This window comes from Eleutherodactylus coqui, chromosome 3 (genome assembly GCF_035609145.1).
Source record: "Eleutherodactylus coqui strain aEleCoq1 chromosome 3, aEleCoq1.hap1, whole genome shotgun sequence".
Lineage (NCBI taxonomy): Eukaryota > Metazoa > Chordata > Amphibia > Anura > Eleutherodactylidae > Eleutherodactylus > Eleutherodactylus coqui.
Genome location: NC_089839.1, coordinates 145,451,391 through 145,471,024, shown reverse-complemented (window position 1 = coordinate 145,471,024; position 19,634 = coordinate 145,451,391). Strand labels below are relative to the sequence as shown.

At 43.4% G+C, this 19,634-nt stretch overlaps 1 protein-coding gene across 2 annotated transcripts in view; it reads left to right on the top strand.

The window, feature by feature from the left end:
• The window catches only part of LOC136621045 (cytochrome P450 2D17-like), a 51,876-nt gene extending 50,483 nt beyond the window's left edge, over positions 1 to 1,393 (top strand). For both annotated transcript variants that reach the window (XM_066596228.1, XM_066596229.1), the window contains one exon: positions 728 to 1,393. In XM_066596228.1, the coding sequence (XP_066452325.1) occupies positions 728 to 909 (182 nt within the window). In that variant the 3' untranslated portion in view covers positions 910 to 1,393. The remainder of the gene's footprint in view (positions 1 to 727) is intronic.
• The last annotated feature ends 18,241 nt before the right edge of the window (positions 1,394 to 19,634 follow it).

Below are 19,634 nucleotides of genomic sequence, written 5' to 3'. Positions count from 1 at the left end.
TAAGAGGAGACGTCAGGGGAGGGGGAAGGTGGATCCCGGCTGCACACTGACATCACAGTGTGCGCCAGCATCTGTGCAGCTGAGTGAATACCTGACGGTATTCACAAATGTGGTGAGCGGCCGACGGCGGCGCGTGCCAGCAGGGAGGGCTCTGCGTGCCGCCTCCAGCATGCGTGCCATAGGTTCGCCACCACTGGCCTATAGCATTATCTAAAATATATGTAGGCATAACAAGAATTTGCATCCTTAAAGGAAACCACTGAACATGTTTGAAATGCAAATAAATGTAATGGATACTTAAATGCCACATTTAAGCTCAAATGCCAATTTTGTGGGGAAAGAAAGACAATCGCTCAAGCACTGAAATGGTAATTTGGGGCAGGGAAAGGGACATTTGCTCAACCACTGAAATAGCAAGAGAGCCAATTGCTTGACTGCTGAAATGGAAAGAGAGACCTCTATGCATCTGTCTTCAGCTGCTGAGAGCAGTCGACCAACAGCAAAGACAGTGAGCGCTGCAGCCCCTTCATTTCAGCGATCGCAAAGGGTCATTGCTCCCAGACCAAACTGAACAAAACTTTTCACATGTCTCTGTGATTTTTTAAAAAGTGCAGTCAGTCATGTAAGTCTAGGATAACACTCTGTAGGCCTGTCTCTCCATTAGTCCCTCAAATTGTTTTAGCCTGCAACGTTTACTAAAATGCAGTAAATATGTTTTCTCTTGTAGGTCGGAGGGCTTGCTTGGGAGAACAACTTGCCAGAATGGAACTCTTCCTATTTTTTACCACTTTCTTACAGCAACTTACATTTGAGATACCAAGTGACCAACCTCGTCCAAGCGAAGATCCTTTCTATGCGCTAACACAAACTCCAGGTCCCTACAATATTCGTGTTATAGCTAGGGTATAACTTTTCAAACAGAAGGAGATATAACTAATCCAGCCACTTTGGTTCTCTTTAGTTATGGAATGGAATCTCAATTTAATGCATCTAATTATAGAAATTCTAATTTTCAATAATTATTTTGCACAAAGGGGCTCCTCATTCTTATAATAATGTTTAAGTTTTTCTGGACCAAGTGGATATTATAAAAATAAAGTATTAATCCTACTAAATATGTGTTCATCTATAAACATACATTGTGTTATGCCTCATAATAATATCAGATAATGATAATGAACTACGGTATACTATATTTTAAAGAGCCCTCTTTTTTGATACATGGATATATTTTCCTTCACTTAACATTTAAAACAATTTAAAGTTTTAAAAACTAAAATGAAAGGTCCGGCATTATTTCTTGATCACTTTGCAAGCTAATATGTGTCACTGACTTTGTTAATTTCTTTGCTACTTGTGTTTTATTACTTTCATTAAAATGCAAGTTCAGACAGCTTTTTGGTGGTTTTGATTCACCTATGAAGTGTTTAAAGTAAACCTATGTGGTTCACCAGACGGGACGCCTTTACACTTATGGTGGGAGTGTCAATATGTTTCTAGCCTTTGGACCCAGGTCTTCCAACTAATTGCCAATTTTAGCAGCATCAAAATTTAACCCAATCCTGCTTTAGCTTTGTTAAACATTGATGCAGATCAAATACCTCATACACTGCGCACGCCTCTTCTCAATATCTTAATTGCGTGCAGAACTATCATCGTACAACATTAGAATAGTAACTGTATTCCTTCTATCACTGACATAATCAAATCCATTAATTGCAAATATTTTTTGAAAGTATGCACACAAGTCCCTTAAACAGAAAATTTTTTTTAGAAGAAATTGGATAACCTGGATTCAAAGCGCCCTTTGCTATTTGCCTAACTTAAAAAATGGAAAAATGTAGTCGTGTATCTGCTTTTTTCTGCCCTACCTTTATGGGATCTACCATTTATCATTCTAAAATCATATAAAACCGATATGTATACCTCTTTAAATGTATTATGTTTGAAACTGTTTAAGTCATGAAACCTATGAGGTTATTAACTCGTATGTCAATGCCAACACTTTGCCTTGTATTTGTTGAAATTTCTCAATAAAAAAACTATTATTCAAAAAAAAAAAGTAAACCTGAAAACACTGCTCTATCTGCCTACAGCATGTTAAACAGTAGAGGGGCTAAGCAAACTGAGATTTAGTGTTATGGAAAAAGATTCAGTATGAATTGTATTTTATTTATTTAAATCTCAATTCATTCTGAGCTTTTGAATCCAGTGGGCGGTCCTACTCAATCACCGTGTAAAGGACCCCATCTTATCTCTCTGGAATGGGAACAAAAAAATTGGTGGGGACCATTCTATGCCTCCTGAATGTCACGTTCACCCTGAGCGCAATGCACACCATGCCCTGGATGAACACAAATAGGAGGCTGGTCATTATGTTATGTCCGTGCTAGCCGTGGACACAACGACCTATATGGATTCAACGCAAACAAGGACTGGATGGAAAGGATTGGGATAGGCGATCGTGCATACATGCTGAACACCATAACAAACTGAACTGCAAATAGGACTTGCAAGCGGACATCGAACAACTAAGTAGGACCACCCACTTGAAGAATTAGCCCACAGTGAGCTGGGACTTAAAAATCAATAAATTGCAAGTTATAATGAATTTTGAATCTCAGGTTTTCAGCAAAACATTTCATACTAAAAAGTATTCTAATGGTGGGAAATACAGCATCAGAACTGAGTGCAACTGCCATCAGTCAAATATTTATCATAAGCAAAGAAGGACATTTTCAGAGCCACATCATGGCTAACGTTACTGCTGTGTAAAGTTTGATAACTCATTGCTTATCTCAGCATAACATGAAAGTATTTTTATTTGTATACCTGTTTTATTGTGGCTTAAAAGCCACCTATCTAAATTCAGGGGAGCACCAAGTCTTGATGGTGCCTGAAGCGAAGAGTGAAATGGTGCCCCGCCCAGTAAAAAAAAGCACTAATTTTACAGGCATTGAAAGAGCCAATACAAAAGATATCCAACACATATTTGAACCATTGAGACTTGTCTGAAGTGAAAGAGTAATAGTGTCCCCAGTAGTAGCCTCAACAGTACGTGTCTTCCTTAGTAGCCCTAATAATAATAGGGACCCCATTAGTGGCTCCAGTAGTAATAGTGACCCCGTGAAGAGCCCCAGTATTGATAGTGACCTCCATAGTAGGCCTCCAACCAGGCAGCAGCCTGACATTCATTTTACTCAGTCTGTAGTTCCGGTTGGGCAGCCACTGCTGTACTCAGTCTGTGACCCCTGACATCTCCTCCAGTGTCTGCATTCTTGCACACAGACACCATCCTGTACAAAGTGCAGATATCATAGGGAGAGGTTGAGGGTCACAGACTGAATAAAGTAGAGGCTGACGCCCAGCTGGAGCTATGAATTGCGTCAGTAAAATGCTTATAAGTTGCTGCTCACACTCATGGTAATCATGTTTTAACGCCCATTAGTATGGCTAGTAAAAAAATAAATACCATCTGGGTGACAACTCTATTGTCACCCCTCTGAGGCCCACCAAAATGCCACCTGAGGCGGCAGGCTCAAGTCACTTCTTGTAGGGGAACCCCTGTCTAAATCTAGTCGCAAACCCAAACTCACAATTACCCAATTAGCCCCTGCCACTCCTGAACCCACTTTCCTGCTAAGAAAAAAACACAGCTCTGTGAAAAGCTCATTTAATTCAAGTACAGCCTTTACTTTATACTTACTGAATCCACTATCTAATACTAAATAACTAGGTACTGTAACTAAATTTGCCATTCAATACTTAAAAACCTTACTTTAAAAACTCTTATTTATAAAACAAAAATGTTGTCTTGAAACTTAAATGGGTTATAATATAATTGACACTTCCAGTATAGGTGATAGTCTCAATGACAGCAGTCTCACCACTGAAACTCCTACTGATCCCAAGAAATAGGAGTTCTGCATCCCTCTGTCCTCCTCGCTGCAATCCCCACGGTGAAGAGCAGCTTGAATGGAGTGGTGGTGCGCTTCTGCCCCTCGATTTATTTCAATGGGACTGCCATAGATAGCTGAGTTCAAGGGCTCAATTGCTGCTTCTGGCACAACCTATTTAAGCCCAACACCAGGGAGGGAGTGGGACTACATAGTAACATAGTATACTAGGCTAAAAAAAGACAAATGCCCATCCAGTTCAGCCTGTTTACACCCCCTTGTTGATCCAGAGGAAGGAAAAAAAACAGTATGGCAGAAGCCAATTTACCCTCCTTTTGGGTGGAAAAATTCCTTCCCGACTCCATAATGGCAGTCAGAATAATTCCTGGATCAACATTTGAGATCAACAACTAGATCTCAAAGCACTTTGATTGACAGACCTTTACACATTAGAGGGGACCTCTGCCTGTCACATTTCTTAAAGTATAAAGAATTAACTTTCATGAGTTCCCCAAAAATGTTTCTCTTGAAGGAAGTCCTAAACCACCTTTTGCAGGAATACATAACCAGGAAAGAGCCCTTTCTTTCACAAGGTTTGCAAAGTTTACTTTAACAAAGGTATTTACTAGAAACACCACTGGGGTAATCATGTGCAATCCAGTTGTCTCCTTGCCCAGCAACTTACCTCCCTTTTTAGTAGGTTAAGTCTCTTCTCCTATAATATCTTGAAGAATAAACTATAAAGCCCTGTCCAGTAAGCTTCTGACAAGACACACTGTCTAGATATATTAGCACAAGGAACAGGTAAACTTTTAGAAAGCCTATCCTCCTCATCCTTTTTTTTATGATCACACACTAATGCTTCCATTGGTCCTTTTGAGCAATATACTCCAACTTGTTAAAATTAATTCACAGACGTGACTACCACTAAAAACTTATTTTATTAAATGTATTAAAAAACATAAACTGGGCACTACAAAGACAACACACAGCAACCAGGTACCTCCAGACACAGATTCGTTATAGGAGGATAAGGACCTGGAGTTATTTAATACTTGATAAGCGATAAAGAGATGTTTTATGATAACAAACAAAAACACTCTACCCGAGATGGATTCAAGAAAGCAAAGGATAATTCAATATAGGAGCCAAAAGAGCTGGTTTATTCTATGTATAAACAAGGCAGGGTTACCATTTGGACTCTCACTTGTGATAGAACACTATTACTATCAGTGATCAGGACTCAGGCTCCAACAATTGAGCGTCCTGAATTGTTATAGGTGTCGACAAGACAGGATCACCATCTAGGTATTCACTTATAATGATCAGTACTTGAGTAAGCCAGTGCAAATACTCAGATCAGTACTAGAGTGGGTCAGTACTTATACTCTACGCGTTTCACCATTAGTTTGTTGGATCATCAGGAGATACAGTACTTGAGTCATAGGTTCAGAGGTAGAGGGAATGAGAAATCCCCGAGAGAACATCAAACTGATATATAAAAAGCTGTATCTAAGATGAATACAGCAAAACTTGTGTAGTAATCAGGATAAATATCCTTATTGTAAGAGAGTTCTATACTCTCAATTGGGGCATTAAGGTAACTCTTAGGGTTGGGGGCCTGCCAAAAGGTACCTCTAAGCAAGGAAGCTTATCTTGTGTGCTAGCGGTTAATAGCTAGATGATATATGTAGGTACATAACGAGAGGTGTTTATTTCAAAGTATGCCCGTCAATACACGCACAGAGGTAGAGTAGAGCGTCCCCGAAAATATGGGGGGGGGGGGGGGCACTGCTCTCAAGTATCTGAGCGCTAGAGAGATGGTATAATGCTTGTCATGCACAAATAGGATACTCAAAATAGTTAGCGTATCGAGTTAGAATTTAGGTCATCGATATGGGGATAAGGCATAATATTATGTCCTGATCTCCTGACCCAATTAATTGCACTTAAGCAGACAAGAATAGCTAAAGTGCTAGATTCCAACCAAAAGTGCTCCCTAGCCTACCATCAAGGCGATGGGTCATACCCTTTTCTCTGCTCTCTCTTGAGCCCTAAATCTGGGGGGGTTGCTGGGGTTGCTTGCCTGAAATCTAACTACTAGGAAACTAGCTTTATGGCTTGTCTATCTTGAGAACATGCACAGCGTCTAAAAGTGCTTCTACAATTAGGTCAGGAGAGTTTGACTCATACTAATGTCATACCTCCATACGAATGACCTCTATGCGAGCAATTTGGACATCTAAAAGTACTTCTACAATTAGGTCAGGAGAGTTTGACTTATATTAATGTCATACCTCCACACCAATGACCTCTAATGCGAGCACTTTTGGTTGGAATCTAGCACTTTAGCTATTCTTGTCTGCTTAAGTGCAATTAATTGGGTCAGGAGATCAGGACATAATATTATGCCTTATCCCTATATCGATGACCTAAATTCTAACTCGATACGCTAACTACTTTGAGTATCCTACTTGTGCATGACAAGCATTATACCATCTCTCTAGCGCTCAGATACTTGAGAGCAGTCCCCCCCCCCCCTTATATTTTCGGGGACGCTCTACTCTACCTCTGTGCGTGTGTGGACGGGCATACTTTGAAATAAACACCTCTCGTTATGTACCTACATATATCATCTAGCTATTAACCGCTAGCATACAAGATAAGCTTTCTTGCTTAGAGGTACCTTCTGGCAGGCCCCCAACCCTAAGAGTTACCTTAATGCCCCAATTGAGAGTATAGAACTCTCTTATAATAAGGATATTTATCCTGATCACTACACAAGTTTTGCTGTATTCATCTTAGATACAGCTTTTTATATATCAGTTTGATGTTCTCTCGGGGATTTCTCATTCCCTCTACCTCTGAACCTATGACTCAAGTACTGTATCTCCTGATGATCCAACAAACTAATGGTGAAACGCGTAGAGTATAAGTACTGACCAACTCTAGTACTGATCTGAGTATTTGCACTGACTTACTCAAGTACTGATCATCATAAGTGAATACCTAGATGGTGATCCTGTCTTGTCGACACCTATAACAATTCAGGACGCTCAATTGTTGGAGCCTGAGTCCTGATCACTGATAGTAATAGTGTTCTATCACAAGTGAGAGTCCAAATGGTAACCCTGCCTTGTTTATACATAGAATAAACCAGCTCTTTTGGCTCCTATATCGAATTATCCTTTGCTTTCTTGAATCCATCTCGGGTAGAGTGTTTTTGTTTGTTATCATAAAACATCTCTTTATCGCTTATCAAGTATAAAATAACTCCAGGTCCTTATCCTCCTATAACGAATCTGTGTCTGGAGGTACCTGGTTGCTGTGTGTTGTCTTTGTAGTGCCCAGTTTATGTTTTTTAATACATTTAATAAAATACGTTTTTAGTGGTAGTCACGTCTGTGAATTGGGCTTATATTTCTTGGTTGACTCTATACTGCCCCCTCTGTGAACTTGTTAAAATCAGTTTTTATGGGGTAATCATCAGGGCCATGCGAGTCACATAGCTCTGGCCCCCTCCTAGCTAGCGACTTCCGCACTATTCATCTTGGACAGGATGCAGGTGTAGTGACCCGGAGGGTTCTACAGAGTGGTCAAAAGAGTTAATAACTCCACGGGACCTTTCTATGAGCCCTTAGGAGGACATAGGAGGCACCCTGCAGGAGAAAGGCACTGTCTTTCCCTGAATGTCGAGCTAAAGCTAATCTGTCCAGCAACAGCACTCTTCTGATTGCTTGTTGCTAATTTCCTGATTGGTAGAGTGGGAGGAGACTAGTCAAGCCTGGGAAAATGAGCTAGGTGGAAGAGGAAGTGTGTCAGCAAGACGTAGAGAAGAGCTGGAAAACAGCAGGAGGTGGGTAGTGAGCAGTCAGAGGAGAGAGGAACAAGGAGAGCAGCTAGAGAGTTTTGGTGAAGTGCAGAAGCATAGCACGATTATTTGACAGCTCCCGAAGCGGGAACGGAGTCTTTTTAATCCCTGCTGGAAGGAACCAGAGCCAGGGCAGACCCCGCAGAAGCTGTACTGAGTGGAGTTGGCCAAACCGTGAATGTAATTAACCCCCAAACGGCCAGAAGTCAGTGGGGTTACAGTAAAGCCTGTACTAGTCCCTCCATTCCTTAAGACACTAAGTGTCTTTCTGCTTTTAGGCTCACTAAGTCTGCGTTCACACAGGGCAGATTTACTGCGGATTTCTTGCGGTTTTTCCGTTGCGGATTTGCCACAACCTAACTGCATCTGCAGCAAATCCACACCTCATATCATAATTGTGCTGCGGTTTTTACTGCGTATTTTCCAGCGGTTTTACCACAGTGAATGACGCATAAAAACTGCTGCGGTAAAAACCGCAGCGTTTTTTAAATGAAAGCCGCGTTTTTAAGTGCAGATTTTCGTGCAAATTTTAGGTGCAGATCTTGACTTGGCCCCAAAAAATCCTGTTAACTGTAGTGATGTCATTGTCCCTGCCCACTGTTGTCCTTGGAAGGAAGAGGAAAGCCCCGTGGCCATTTTGTGTTGCTGTTTCTTCAAGAAAGGCATGATGGAAAGAGCTCGCACCCTGCGCGTCTCTGTCTTTCTCTCTCTCTCTCTCAGCTGGGGAGAATGGATGAGGTAAAATAAATAGATTGGAAAGGGTTAATCCAACTTCCAAAATGCTTCCTCCAGTATGGAATGCACATAGTATTTGTGTGCCACTAATTCGGCCAACTAGTCCAGCGTTATAAACAGCTTCTAGTGTGCCCAAATTAAATACTGTGTATATGACCTGCATCCCTGCATCTCCAATTTCGAGTTGGTAAATCAACCATCACTGAAATTGTGAGGTGCACATGCAGCGTCATCTGGCAGAAGTTGCAGCCCATTGTGATGCCTTCACCATTCGAGGAGGCTTGGCACCGTGTCGCAGCAGGCTTTCAAAATGCGGCCAAATTTCCAAACTGCCTAGGTGCGATTGATGGCAAACATGTACGTGTGCTTCAGCCAGCGCACTCAGGCTCCAAGTTTTATAATTACAAAAAATATTTTCCGGTTGTCCTGATGGCGGTGGCTGATGCACCTTGCAAATTTGTTTGCATCGACGTCAGCGCCTATGGTAGTACTGGAGATTCTCGGGTGCTGCGAACATCACAGATTGGGATGCAAATTCTCCAAGATGGTGTAACGCTCCCAGCCCCCAAACCTTTGCAGTGAACCACACATCCAGTCCCCTTTTTAATGGTATCGGATGAGGCTTTCCCTCTAATGCCAAACCTGCTGCGCCCATACCCACGAAGAGGACTGAATGCCCGGAAAAGGATTTTAATTATAGGCTGAGCCGGGCACGTCGAGTGGTTGAGTGTGCCTTTGGGGTTATGGTTAGTCAGTGGAGAGTTTTAGGGACTACCCTGATGGTAGACCCTAAAACAGTTGATGACCTTGTCAAGACATGTTGTGTTCTTCACAACTATCTCCGGGAATATCGCCCCGAGATAGATGTTGAAGAACTCGAACCTGCCTTTGACACGGCCATCAACTGGGGTGCTGGTCGCCCTGCTGCTACTGCTGTGCAGGTCAGGGAACACTTCACCGACTATTTCCTTAGTCCCGAAGGCACTGTGCCATGGCAGTACTCCTGTGTCAGTGGTGTGCAGCCCTAACTGCAGCTTGATCCCCTGGCGCCAGACTCCAGAAGAACGCAGAAGACCATTTCCAAAAAAAGCTTGTTTATTTATGCAACATCTGAGACGTTCAATGACATATGATGGTGTCTTCACACCAGCTTACAATTTTGTACACAATAAAATATCTGACTTTTATTACAAATATTTAGAAAAATTATGTCATTTACCACTTTTTTCTAACATCAAAGTGTTCAATTGTAATAAAACAGTTGTTTGTTAAGTAACCAAATCTGGACTTGTTTAATTCCCAACACTGTTTATTTCAGATTTTGGAGATTTTAGATATGTGCACAAATATTTTACAATACAAAAACCATTTTTAGAAACACAAAAATAAAGAATTGTGGTTCGCATACAACTACAGAAGTTTAAACCCCAACCTTGGTGGACATCTAGGCAGCTACAATAGAACGTGAATCGGCAGCGTTGAGGCACCTATTCACAGCATTTTTTTTAAATAATAAAATATACTCCGAACTTGTACGTTGGTTATATTGCAAAGATCAAGTACATATACGCAAAAATTTAAAAAGGATCTTTCATGCAAAATTCTTTTTAGTTTTGTGTTTATGTGCATGATCTTTGTAATTTAACCAACATCTAAGTCCTCGGTACATTTCTTTATCCAAAAAAAAAATTCTGTGAACAAGTGCCTTATGTGCGGTACTTTTTAAGTTTCATGCAATCTAGAGAAGTAGCAATCCCAACTTTGGCGGACAGCCAGCCAGGAAAAATACTGCGTGAATATGCAGCCATAAGGCACTTGTCCACAGCAGTGTTTTTCTGATAATGAAATGTGCTGCAAACTTGTATGTTGGTTACATTACACAGATCATGTACATACATACAAAGCAAAAAAAGAGCTTTGCATGAAACTAGAGAAGTTGCAGCCCCAAGGTTTGCGGACAGGCGGGCAGGAAAAATACTGCGTGAGCATGCTGACATAATAAGGCACTTGTTCACAGCAGTGTTTTTTTTAATAATGAAATGTACTCCCAACTTGTATGTTGGTTACATTACAAAGATCATGTACATATACACAAAAATAACAAAAGATGTTTCCTGAAAAAATCTTTTTTAGTTTTGTGTTGATGTACAGGACCTTTGTAATATTACCAACATATAAGTGTTGAGTTCCTTTGTATATCCAAAAAAACCACTGCTGTGAACAAGAGCCTTATTATGGCTGCATGTTCACGCAGTATTTTTGCTGGCTGGCACTTGTTCACAGCAGTGCTTTCTTTTGATAATCAAATGTACTCCGAACTTGAATGTTAGTTACATTACACAGACCATGTACATATACACAAAAATAAAAAAAGATGTTGGCATGAAACTAGAGAAGTAGCAAACCCCAACCTTGGAGGACAGCCAGTCAGTTAACAAGACATAATAATTAAAGGGGTTGTCCCGCGGCAGCAAGTGGGGTTATACACTTCTGTATGGCCATAATAATGCACTTTGTAATATACATTGTGCATTAATTATGAGCCATACAGAAGTTATAAAAAGTTTTTTACTTACCTGTTCCGTTGCTAGCGTCCTCGTTCCCATGGAGCCGACTAATTTTCGCCCTCCGATGGCCAAATTAGCCGCGCTTGCGCAGTCCGGGTCTTCTGCAGTCTTCTATGGAGCCGCTCGTGCCAGAGAGCGGCTCCGTGTAGCTCCGCCCCGTCACGTGCCGATTCCAGCCAATCAGGAGGCTGGAATCGGCAATGGACCGCACAGAAGAGCTGCGGTCCACGGAGACAGAGGATCCCGGCGGCCATCTTCAGCGGTAAGTATTGAAGTCACCGGAGCGCGGGGATTAAGGTAAGCGCTCCGGTAAACTTTCTTTACTTCCCTGCATCGGGGTTGTCTCGCGCCGAACGGGGGGGGGGGTTGAAAAAAAAAAAACCCGTTTCGGCGCGGGACAACCCCTTTAAGGCCCCAAGAGAAAACAATTAAAAAAAGAAAAAAATTGCACATTCCTTCCCGTTCAGTTTCACCCCAATTGGAGACTTTGTATTCCCAGCAGCAAATTTGCCTTTGGTGATTAGAAGTGAAACGCGTCAAAGTGGTAGTTTCAAAACTATGAGTTGGGTGTTTTGAAGCAACTTTGCCACACATCTCTCACTTGAGGACAGCACTCCCTAGCAGGAGGGTGATGGCCTCAAGCAAGAAAATTAAATCTGGGTTCGCACACGGCTGTTTTGCCACGGAATTTCAGTCAGGAACTTTGTAGCGGCAAATCCACTTGCGGGCGTTATTCCGGTGATCAGCAGTCAATGTGGATGAGATTGCTCAAATAACTTGTCCAAATGGTACAGCAAAACCATAGCAGCAAAGCGGCCAATTGAACATTCTGGGGGCGAGGAAACCGTCCCACAACGCTGGCTTCGACTGTCCTTGCTGCTCCAGATTTGCTGTGCCATTAGGGCGATGCTTGGGAGAAATCTCGTCCACATTGGCTGGCTACTCTTGGGATTAGCGGTCACAGGTGGATTTGCCGCTGTGTAATTCCCAACGGATTGTCCCCTTGAAATCAGCCCTGTGTGAACCCACCAAAGTGATGTAACTGAAGGGAAGGAATGTGTTTGCATTTGTAATTTTGCAGCAGAGCAGTGAGTAACCGTAGTCATAAATAGTACACTTTTGCCCAATCTTTTCCATGACCATCCAGAAGATTTCTGGGACACAAGGCAATCCCATGCAGTGTCCCAGGAGTCAGCAGTATTTACAAAGGTGTTGTCTGCAGTGATTAATTACACGACATTGCAGTGATCCGCATGTAACATTTGGATCACTGCAATGTCGTATAACTCGTGAACAACCCTTCTCCACTTTCCGAATGAGCACTGGGTGGTGGTGAGTACAAGACAGAGGTAGTCTGTTGCGTGTTTTGCGGCAAAGGGCTGCTCATCAGTGACATGCAAGAGGGTTGTGAAGTGGAACTGCCTGTCATGATGTGGGTGTAGCCAGTATCGTGAGAGACATACTGAATGGGATAGCCCGGTGTCCTAGTAACCCTTTCTGGTTGGTCAGGGAAAGATTGGGGTGAAGGCAACATTCGTGTGGCCAGCTGCACCGCAAAGGCCGCAGTTTTCATTGTCTTAAAGGGGTTGGCCCGCGAAAGCAAGTGGGGTTATACACTTCTGTATGGCCATATTAATGCACTTTGTAATATACATCGTGCATTAAATATGAACCATACAGAAGTTATTCACTTACCCACTCCGTTGCTGGCGTCCCTGTCTCCATGGCTCCGTCTAATTTCAGCATCTAATCGCCCAATTAGACGCGCTTGCGCAGAAGGGTCTTAACGCTTCTGGTCAGTCTGGGCACGAGCGGCGTTCTGGCTCCGCCCCCTTCTACACATCATCGCGTAGCTCCGCCCCATCACGTGTGCCGATTCCAGCCAATCAGGATGCTAGAATCGGCAATGGAACTCACAGAGCCCATGGTGCACCATGGGAGAAGACCCGCGGTGCACCATGGGAGAAAACCGCGGTGCATCATTGGGAAAGAACCGGTGGCCATCTTTAAAAGAAGAAAAGAAGATGCTGCGCGAACTGGGAAGGAGGTAAGCGATTTTTTTTTTTAAATTACAAACGGTATTGATTTTAACGGGGCAGAATGCGGGGGTAGGTTGAAAAAAAAAATTGCATTTCGCTGCGGGACAACCCCTTTAATAATGTCACAGCAGTCTGCAATAGGCCCGGGTGATGCAAAGACCTCCAGAACTGCATAAATTACTGGTGCAATTGCCCACTGACGCTCTGATGTTAATTCGCAAATGCGGGCCGCCACAGCCGCTACCATCGTATCCCACTGATGCTCGGTGTCAGCACGGCGCAACATAGCGAGCGCTTCTTGGGCTGCATCTGCTTGGTTACTTTTCCGCCGCGGCCGAGCTGCTCCGCTCCGACCCGACTGCTCGGAACTGACCTCCCGGTTACTCCCTGCTCTGCTACTACTACTGCTGCTGCGCGACACGATTTGATCCACCACTTCTGGGGTAACAGAAGTGGCGTCCAAATCTGGCATGCTCAGCTGGCTGTCGTCCAAGGTTGGGGTACCTTCTCGAAGTTCAGCATCCTCTGAGACTTGCGACGCCTGGACATTCCCGCTGGATCTGTGGAAGAAAAGCAAGAAAAATTTAGAAATAGTAACCAAAACAATTAACACAAGTCAATTTACCAATGAAGCAGGTGCATTAAGAATTGACCTTACGGACGCAATTCTCTACTTGTCCGTAGAAACGTCAATTCGTCGTAGTGGGCACATTTTTTCTTTGAAGCGCCACTCTTCTCCAAGTCCTTCTCAAATTTCTTAAATCTGTCGCGGACAGAACTCCACCGATTTTTTACATCTTTCACTGCAATAAAGAATGGAGTTAAAATACAAGACCAACAACAATTTATTACATCCTTTGCTGAAATAAAGAATGAAGTTAAAGCAAGGACATCTTTGCTACATAAACAAATGACACACGAAACCTGGCACATATCACAGTCTACTTACATATCTCACTTTGAACAGCAGCAGTGGCATTATCCCAACCCGGTTACATTCCCGAGCATACAGCCAGCCAGGCGTCCGCCTTCACATTCCGCTGCTGGTGGTGGTGCCGCTGCCGGTGGTGGTGGTGCCGGTGGTGGTGTCGCTGCCGGTGGTAGTGCTGCCGTTGGTGGTGCTGCCGCAGGAGCTCCTGCTCCCGGCTTCTTACCACCACGATGTCCCACTGGAAATGGCGCCAGTCTCCTAAAATGGCTGCACTCGCACTTCCTGTCAAATAAACTTTATTGGCTCACTTCTCATAAGAAACAATCTGCTGCGGAATCGCTATAAAAAACAGCAAAAAAAGCAACTGCGGATTTTATAGCTGTTTTAGCTGCGTTCATGAGGGCCAATGGAAAAAAAGGCGCTGCGGAAAAGTCGAAAGAATGGACATGCTGCCTCTTCAAAATCCGTGCCGCAGTTGCTTATCCACACTGCGGCTCTTTGGAAAAAAATACGCCCTGTGAGAACAGCATTTTGCCCAAACACATTTGCACTGCATTGCACTGCAACCGCAACGGTTTGGCCGCAATGTGGATATGCAACGGCAAATCCGCGGTCAATCCGCCCTTTGTGAACCCAGCCTAAATGCAAGGGACCACAACTGCCTTTAACTAATGAAATCAGAAAATTAAGGAATGTCAAAGAGAATTTTTATACTAATGTAGTTTTTAAGTTTCTTTTTTAGATGGCTTCAGATATTACAAAGATGGGTCATGCAATATAGGATATGTACTAGAATCATAGACTGGTAGAGTTGGAAGGGACCTCCAGGATCATTGGGTCCAACCCCCTGCTCAGTGCAGGATCACTAAATCATCCCAGACAGATATTTGTCCAGCCTTTGTTTGAACACTTCCATTGAAGGAGAACTTTTTTTTTCTAATATCTAATCTGTGTCTCCTCCCTTTCAGTTTCATCCCATTGCTTCTAGTCTTTCCTTGTGCAAATGAGAATAGGGCTGATCCCTTGGCAGTGTGACAACCCTTCAGATATTTGTAGACAGCTATTAGGTCTCCTCTCAGCCTTCTTTTTTGCAAGCTTAAAGGGGTTGTCCCGCGAAAGAAAGTGGGGTTCAGCACTTCTGTATGGCCATATTAATGCACTTTGTAATGTACATCGTGCATTAATTATGAGCCATACAGAAGTTATTCACTTACCTGTTCCGTTGCTAGCGTCCCCGTCGCCATGGTGCCGTCTAATTTCAGCGTCTAATCGCCCGATTAGACGCGCTTACGCAGTCCGGTCTTCTCCGTGGTGAATGGGGCCACTCGAGACAGAGAGCTGGTCCTCGTAGCTCCGCCCCGTCACGTGTGCCGATTCCAGCCAATCAGGAGGCTGGAATCGGCAATGGACCGCACAGAGCCCACGGTGCACCATGGGAGAAGACCAGCGGTGCATCGTGGGTGAAGATCCCGGCGGCCATCTTGGTAAGGTAAGTAAGAAGTCGCCGCAGAGCGGGGATTCGGGTAAGTACTAAACTGTTTTTTTTTTTAACTCATCCCTTGTGTTTGTCTCGTGCCGAACGGGGGGCCTATTGAAAAAAACAAAAAATGTTTCGGCGCGGGACAACCCCTTTAACATTACCAGATCCTTTAACCGTTCTTCATAGCACATCATTTGCAGACCGCTTACCATCTTGGTAACTCTTCTCTGAACTTGCTCCAGTTTGTCTATGTCTTTTAGTGATAATCAGTGTGTGTAAATGGGCGTGGGGCACCGGCATTTCGGGCTCTTTTCACTGATCATTAAAATCAAGCTTACTTGATTTTAGCAATCAGTTTTATCAGTCGTTCTCTATGGGGGAGTGCTGATAGCATTGTTTCCCCGTGTGGAGAACAAAGGATCTGGGCACAGCTAATAGCCTTGGTATATTAGCATGTGCTCAGTGAAGGCTTCATTAACATACATAATTGGCATTTAAGTAACTGCGAAGCTACTTGAATACCAATTATTTAAGCAAAATAATCACTCAAAGCTGATCTTTGAGCGATTGTCTGCTCATGTAAATGGGCCTTAAGGAAGAGTAGAAGGGGATAATTACCTCACGTGATCTAGATTCTATGCTTCTTTTAATACATCCCAGAATTGTGTTTGCCTTTTTGGCTGCTGCATCACATTGTTGACTCATGTTCAGTCTATGATCTATTAGTATACCCAAGTCTTTTTCACATGTGCTGCTGCTTAGCTCAATTCCTCCCATTCTGTATGTGCTTTTTTCATTTTTCTTGCCCAAATGTAGGACTTTCTCCTTGTTAAATACCATTCTGTTAGACGCTGCCGACTGTGCAAGCTTTTCTAGATCTTTTTGAATACTTTCCCTCTCTTCCCTAGTGTTAGCTAATCCTCCTCGCTTTGTGTCATCAGCAAATTTGATCAGTTTCCTATCAATTCCCTTCTCCAGATCATTTATAAAAATGTTGAACAACACTGGGCCTAGGACAGAGCCTTGTGGTACCCCACTTGATACATTCTTCCACTTGGATGTGCAGCCATTTATGACCACTCTTGGAGTACGATCACTCAGCCAGTTCTGAATCCACCTAACAGTTGCCTTGTCAATCCCATATTTGGTCATTTTTTCAATTAGTATGAGATACTTTGTCAAATGCTTTACTAAGGTCAAGAAAAACTATATCCACCGCATTTCCCTGATCAACCCAGTCAGTGATACTATCATACAAGGAAATTAGATTAGTCTGGCATGACTTGTTTGTTACAAACCCATGCTGGCTCTGGTTAATTACTCCATTTTCATCCAAGTACTTGCATACATGCTGTTTAATAATTTGTTCAAAGATCTTTCCCGGTATAGAAGTCAGGCTCACAGGTCTGTAGTTTCCTGGATCCACCTTCTTACCTTTTTTGAAGATGGGGACAACATTTGCTGTTTTCCAATCTTCTGGGACTTCTCCTGTTCTCCAGGAATTTTTAAAAATTAGTCATGCGATGTGAAGTACTATTACGACAACCACTCCCACCTAGAATGTCAGCCTAGGAGGAAGAGCTGAAGGCACTCAGTGAGGCATGTAAGATGGCTAGAGTAAGACTGTAAGCTGCACACAAGGTCCAGGTACTGTTTTAGCATCATCTGCAATTATGATCCCATTGGCATAGTAGCAGCCTTGTGGGGCCCTTGGGAAGCCAATTAGAAATGCAAAAGCTGTATCAGACTTGTAGTCGGCACTAACTCTACACAAAGAGGTTAAAATTGTTTGGCCGGCTACTCAAGTCTGCCGCCCTCTTGCTTTTCCGGGCAGATGTGGGTATCGCTCTGCTCCTCTTATATGAGTGGGCTTGTAGCTGTGTACTTTCCATCAGCACTGCAGAATAAGTTGGCGCTATACAAATAAAGATTATTATCATTAGCACTGTAGGAGTTAATCCTCCCCAGTGCTCTTAGTCCAGCTGTAGGGTAATAGTCTATTGCCCTCTTATTTAGCTGAGCTGGGGATCCTCCTACCTGCCAGAGAATTGGTGTGAGTTTGTCTCAGTCATCTAGAAAAGGTCTTCTGCTTCTGACTCCTGTGTCTGCTCTGATTCTGGGACTTTTTTTTACCTGGATTACAATTGTACTCTGACTGTCCCAAAATTGGACCAGATTTTGATTGTAGTTCAGTCAGTTGCGCAGTGCATTGCAACAGTGTCTCTTACTCCTGTGTGTCAGGTGCCGACTGCACCAGGACTACTGCAGCAAGGACCAGATCCCTGTACAAGAGCTAAAGGGTGAAACCCAGGAACCATTAGGATAACGCCCTTAGGATTAGCCCAAAGCCAAACCAGTTAGTTGACACAGTGGGTAACACTCGCTGTCCGTAACAACACTCATCAAAGTCCAGGCTCACACCAAAGAGACCCCTCCAGAGGTGAGAGGAAACAGGATAGCGGATGAAGCTACTAAGTCTGGAGCTCTGTTGCCTCTGACCAGGGTTCTCTTAAAAAAGGTTTTTACAGGCCATTATTGTATGTGCGTGTTATAGCCCAGGCAAAATGGTAAACGTACCTGCTCAACAAACTGTATGACCATCTTATCAGGATTGGGTGCTCTCAGCAATAAAGAAGGGGGTAGAATTGAGGAGAACTAGAGGAAGATGGGGATCGCTGGAGCGACAGGTGATGGAGCAGCGGGTGGCTGCAGGTGATAGAGGTTCCTTATACAGCCGGTCGTGGGGACCAGTAGGCGTAAAATAAGAAGATCTTACCAGCAGAAGGTGCAGTGATCGGGGTAGGAGAAGATATCACATTGGAGTTGGCTGTACAGAGAATTTAGATACCTACGGGGAACGGGCTGGAAATTCAAATTGGCACCAGCATATAGGCTTAGTGAGATGGCAGGGGTTAGGAATATCTATGAATGGGCAGGGGTAATGAAGCACTGTATAGACAGTAACAGAGCAATGCAAAAGAGAGGAAGAAAATGGACAATCTAACGACAGATAATGAATGTGGACATGGATAGGAAGGACAGGAAAAATGGATGTTGTAAGTCAGGGAAAGGAAAAATGTGTGGAACTGAAGGTGAATGGAGGAAAGAAGAAAGGAAGCATAAGCAGTATAAGGGCTTCTACCCACTAGCGTTTTTTTTAAACGCAGGATATCGCTGCGTTTTTTTCAATGGACCTTTTAATGTTAAAATCGCATCGCACAAAAATCGCAAGTTTGTGCTTTTGCAATTTTTGTGCGGTGCGATTTTAACATTAGACAGTCTGAAAAAAATGCAGCAATATCGCAGCATTAAAAAATTGTGTAAATTTAGTGAATAATTTCTGGTACATTTGTGGTAAAATAACATTTTCGTCACAGAAATGCAATCTGATGCCTCTTGTGAAGACTGCCTATCATCATTATTTTGGTATGAAGGTATGGGACCAGGAAAAGTCATGGGCTCCACATATATGTTGCAACTAGAGATGAGCGAACGTACTCGGTAAGGGCGATTTCGCAATCAAGCACCGCGATTTTCAAGTACTTCACTACTCGGGTGAAAAGTACTCAGGTGCGCTGTGGGTGAGCTGGGGGTTGCAGCGGGGAGTGGGGGGGAGAGGGAGAGAGAGAGGGCTCCCCCCTGTTCCCCGCTGCTACCCCCCACTCCCCTCTGCAACCCCCCGCCCCACAGCGCACCCGAGTACTTTTCACCCAAGTAGTGAAGTACTCGAAAATCGCGGTGCTCGATTGCGAAATCGCTCTTACCGAGTACGTTCGCTTATCTCTAGTTGCAACTCTTGTTCAGTTAAACTACGAGAATGGCTGAAAAATAAAAAACGATCTATGGCATTTGCTGTGCCTATGGTTTGGTGGGAGCCTACAAACAATACAGATGACTCCTATTTCTGCTTGACTCCGCCTATAAAGGCAGGATTGTCAATGAAGAAAACAGGAGCAGTTCAATACTCGAATCTTCCATCTTGCTATTCAACCTATTCCACATTCAGATAGTTTACCAGTTCCTACTTCACCCCAACATTATGAGCTTGAAGTAGAAAATGAAGAAAGTGTGGAAAAATAAGAACCCAACAAGCCTTCCACATCCCATGAACCTGA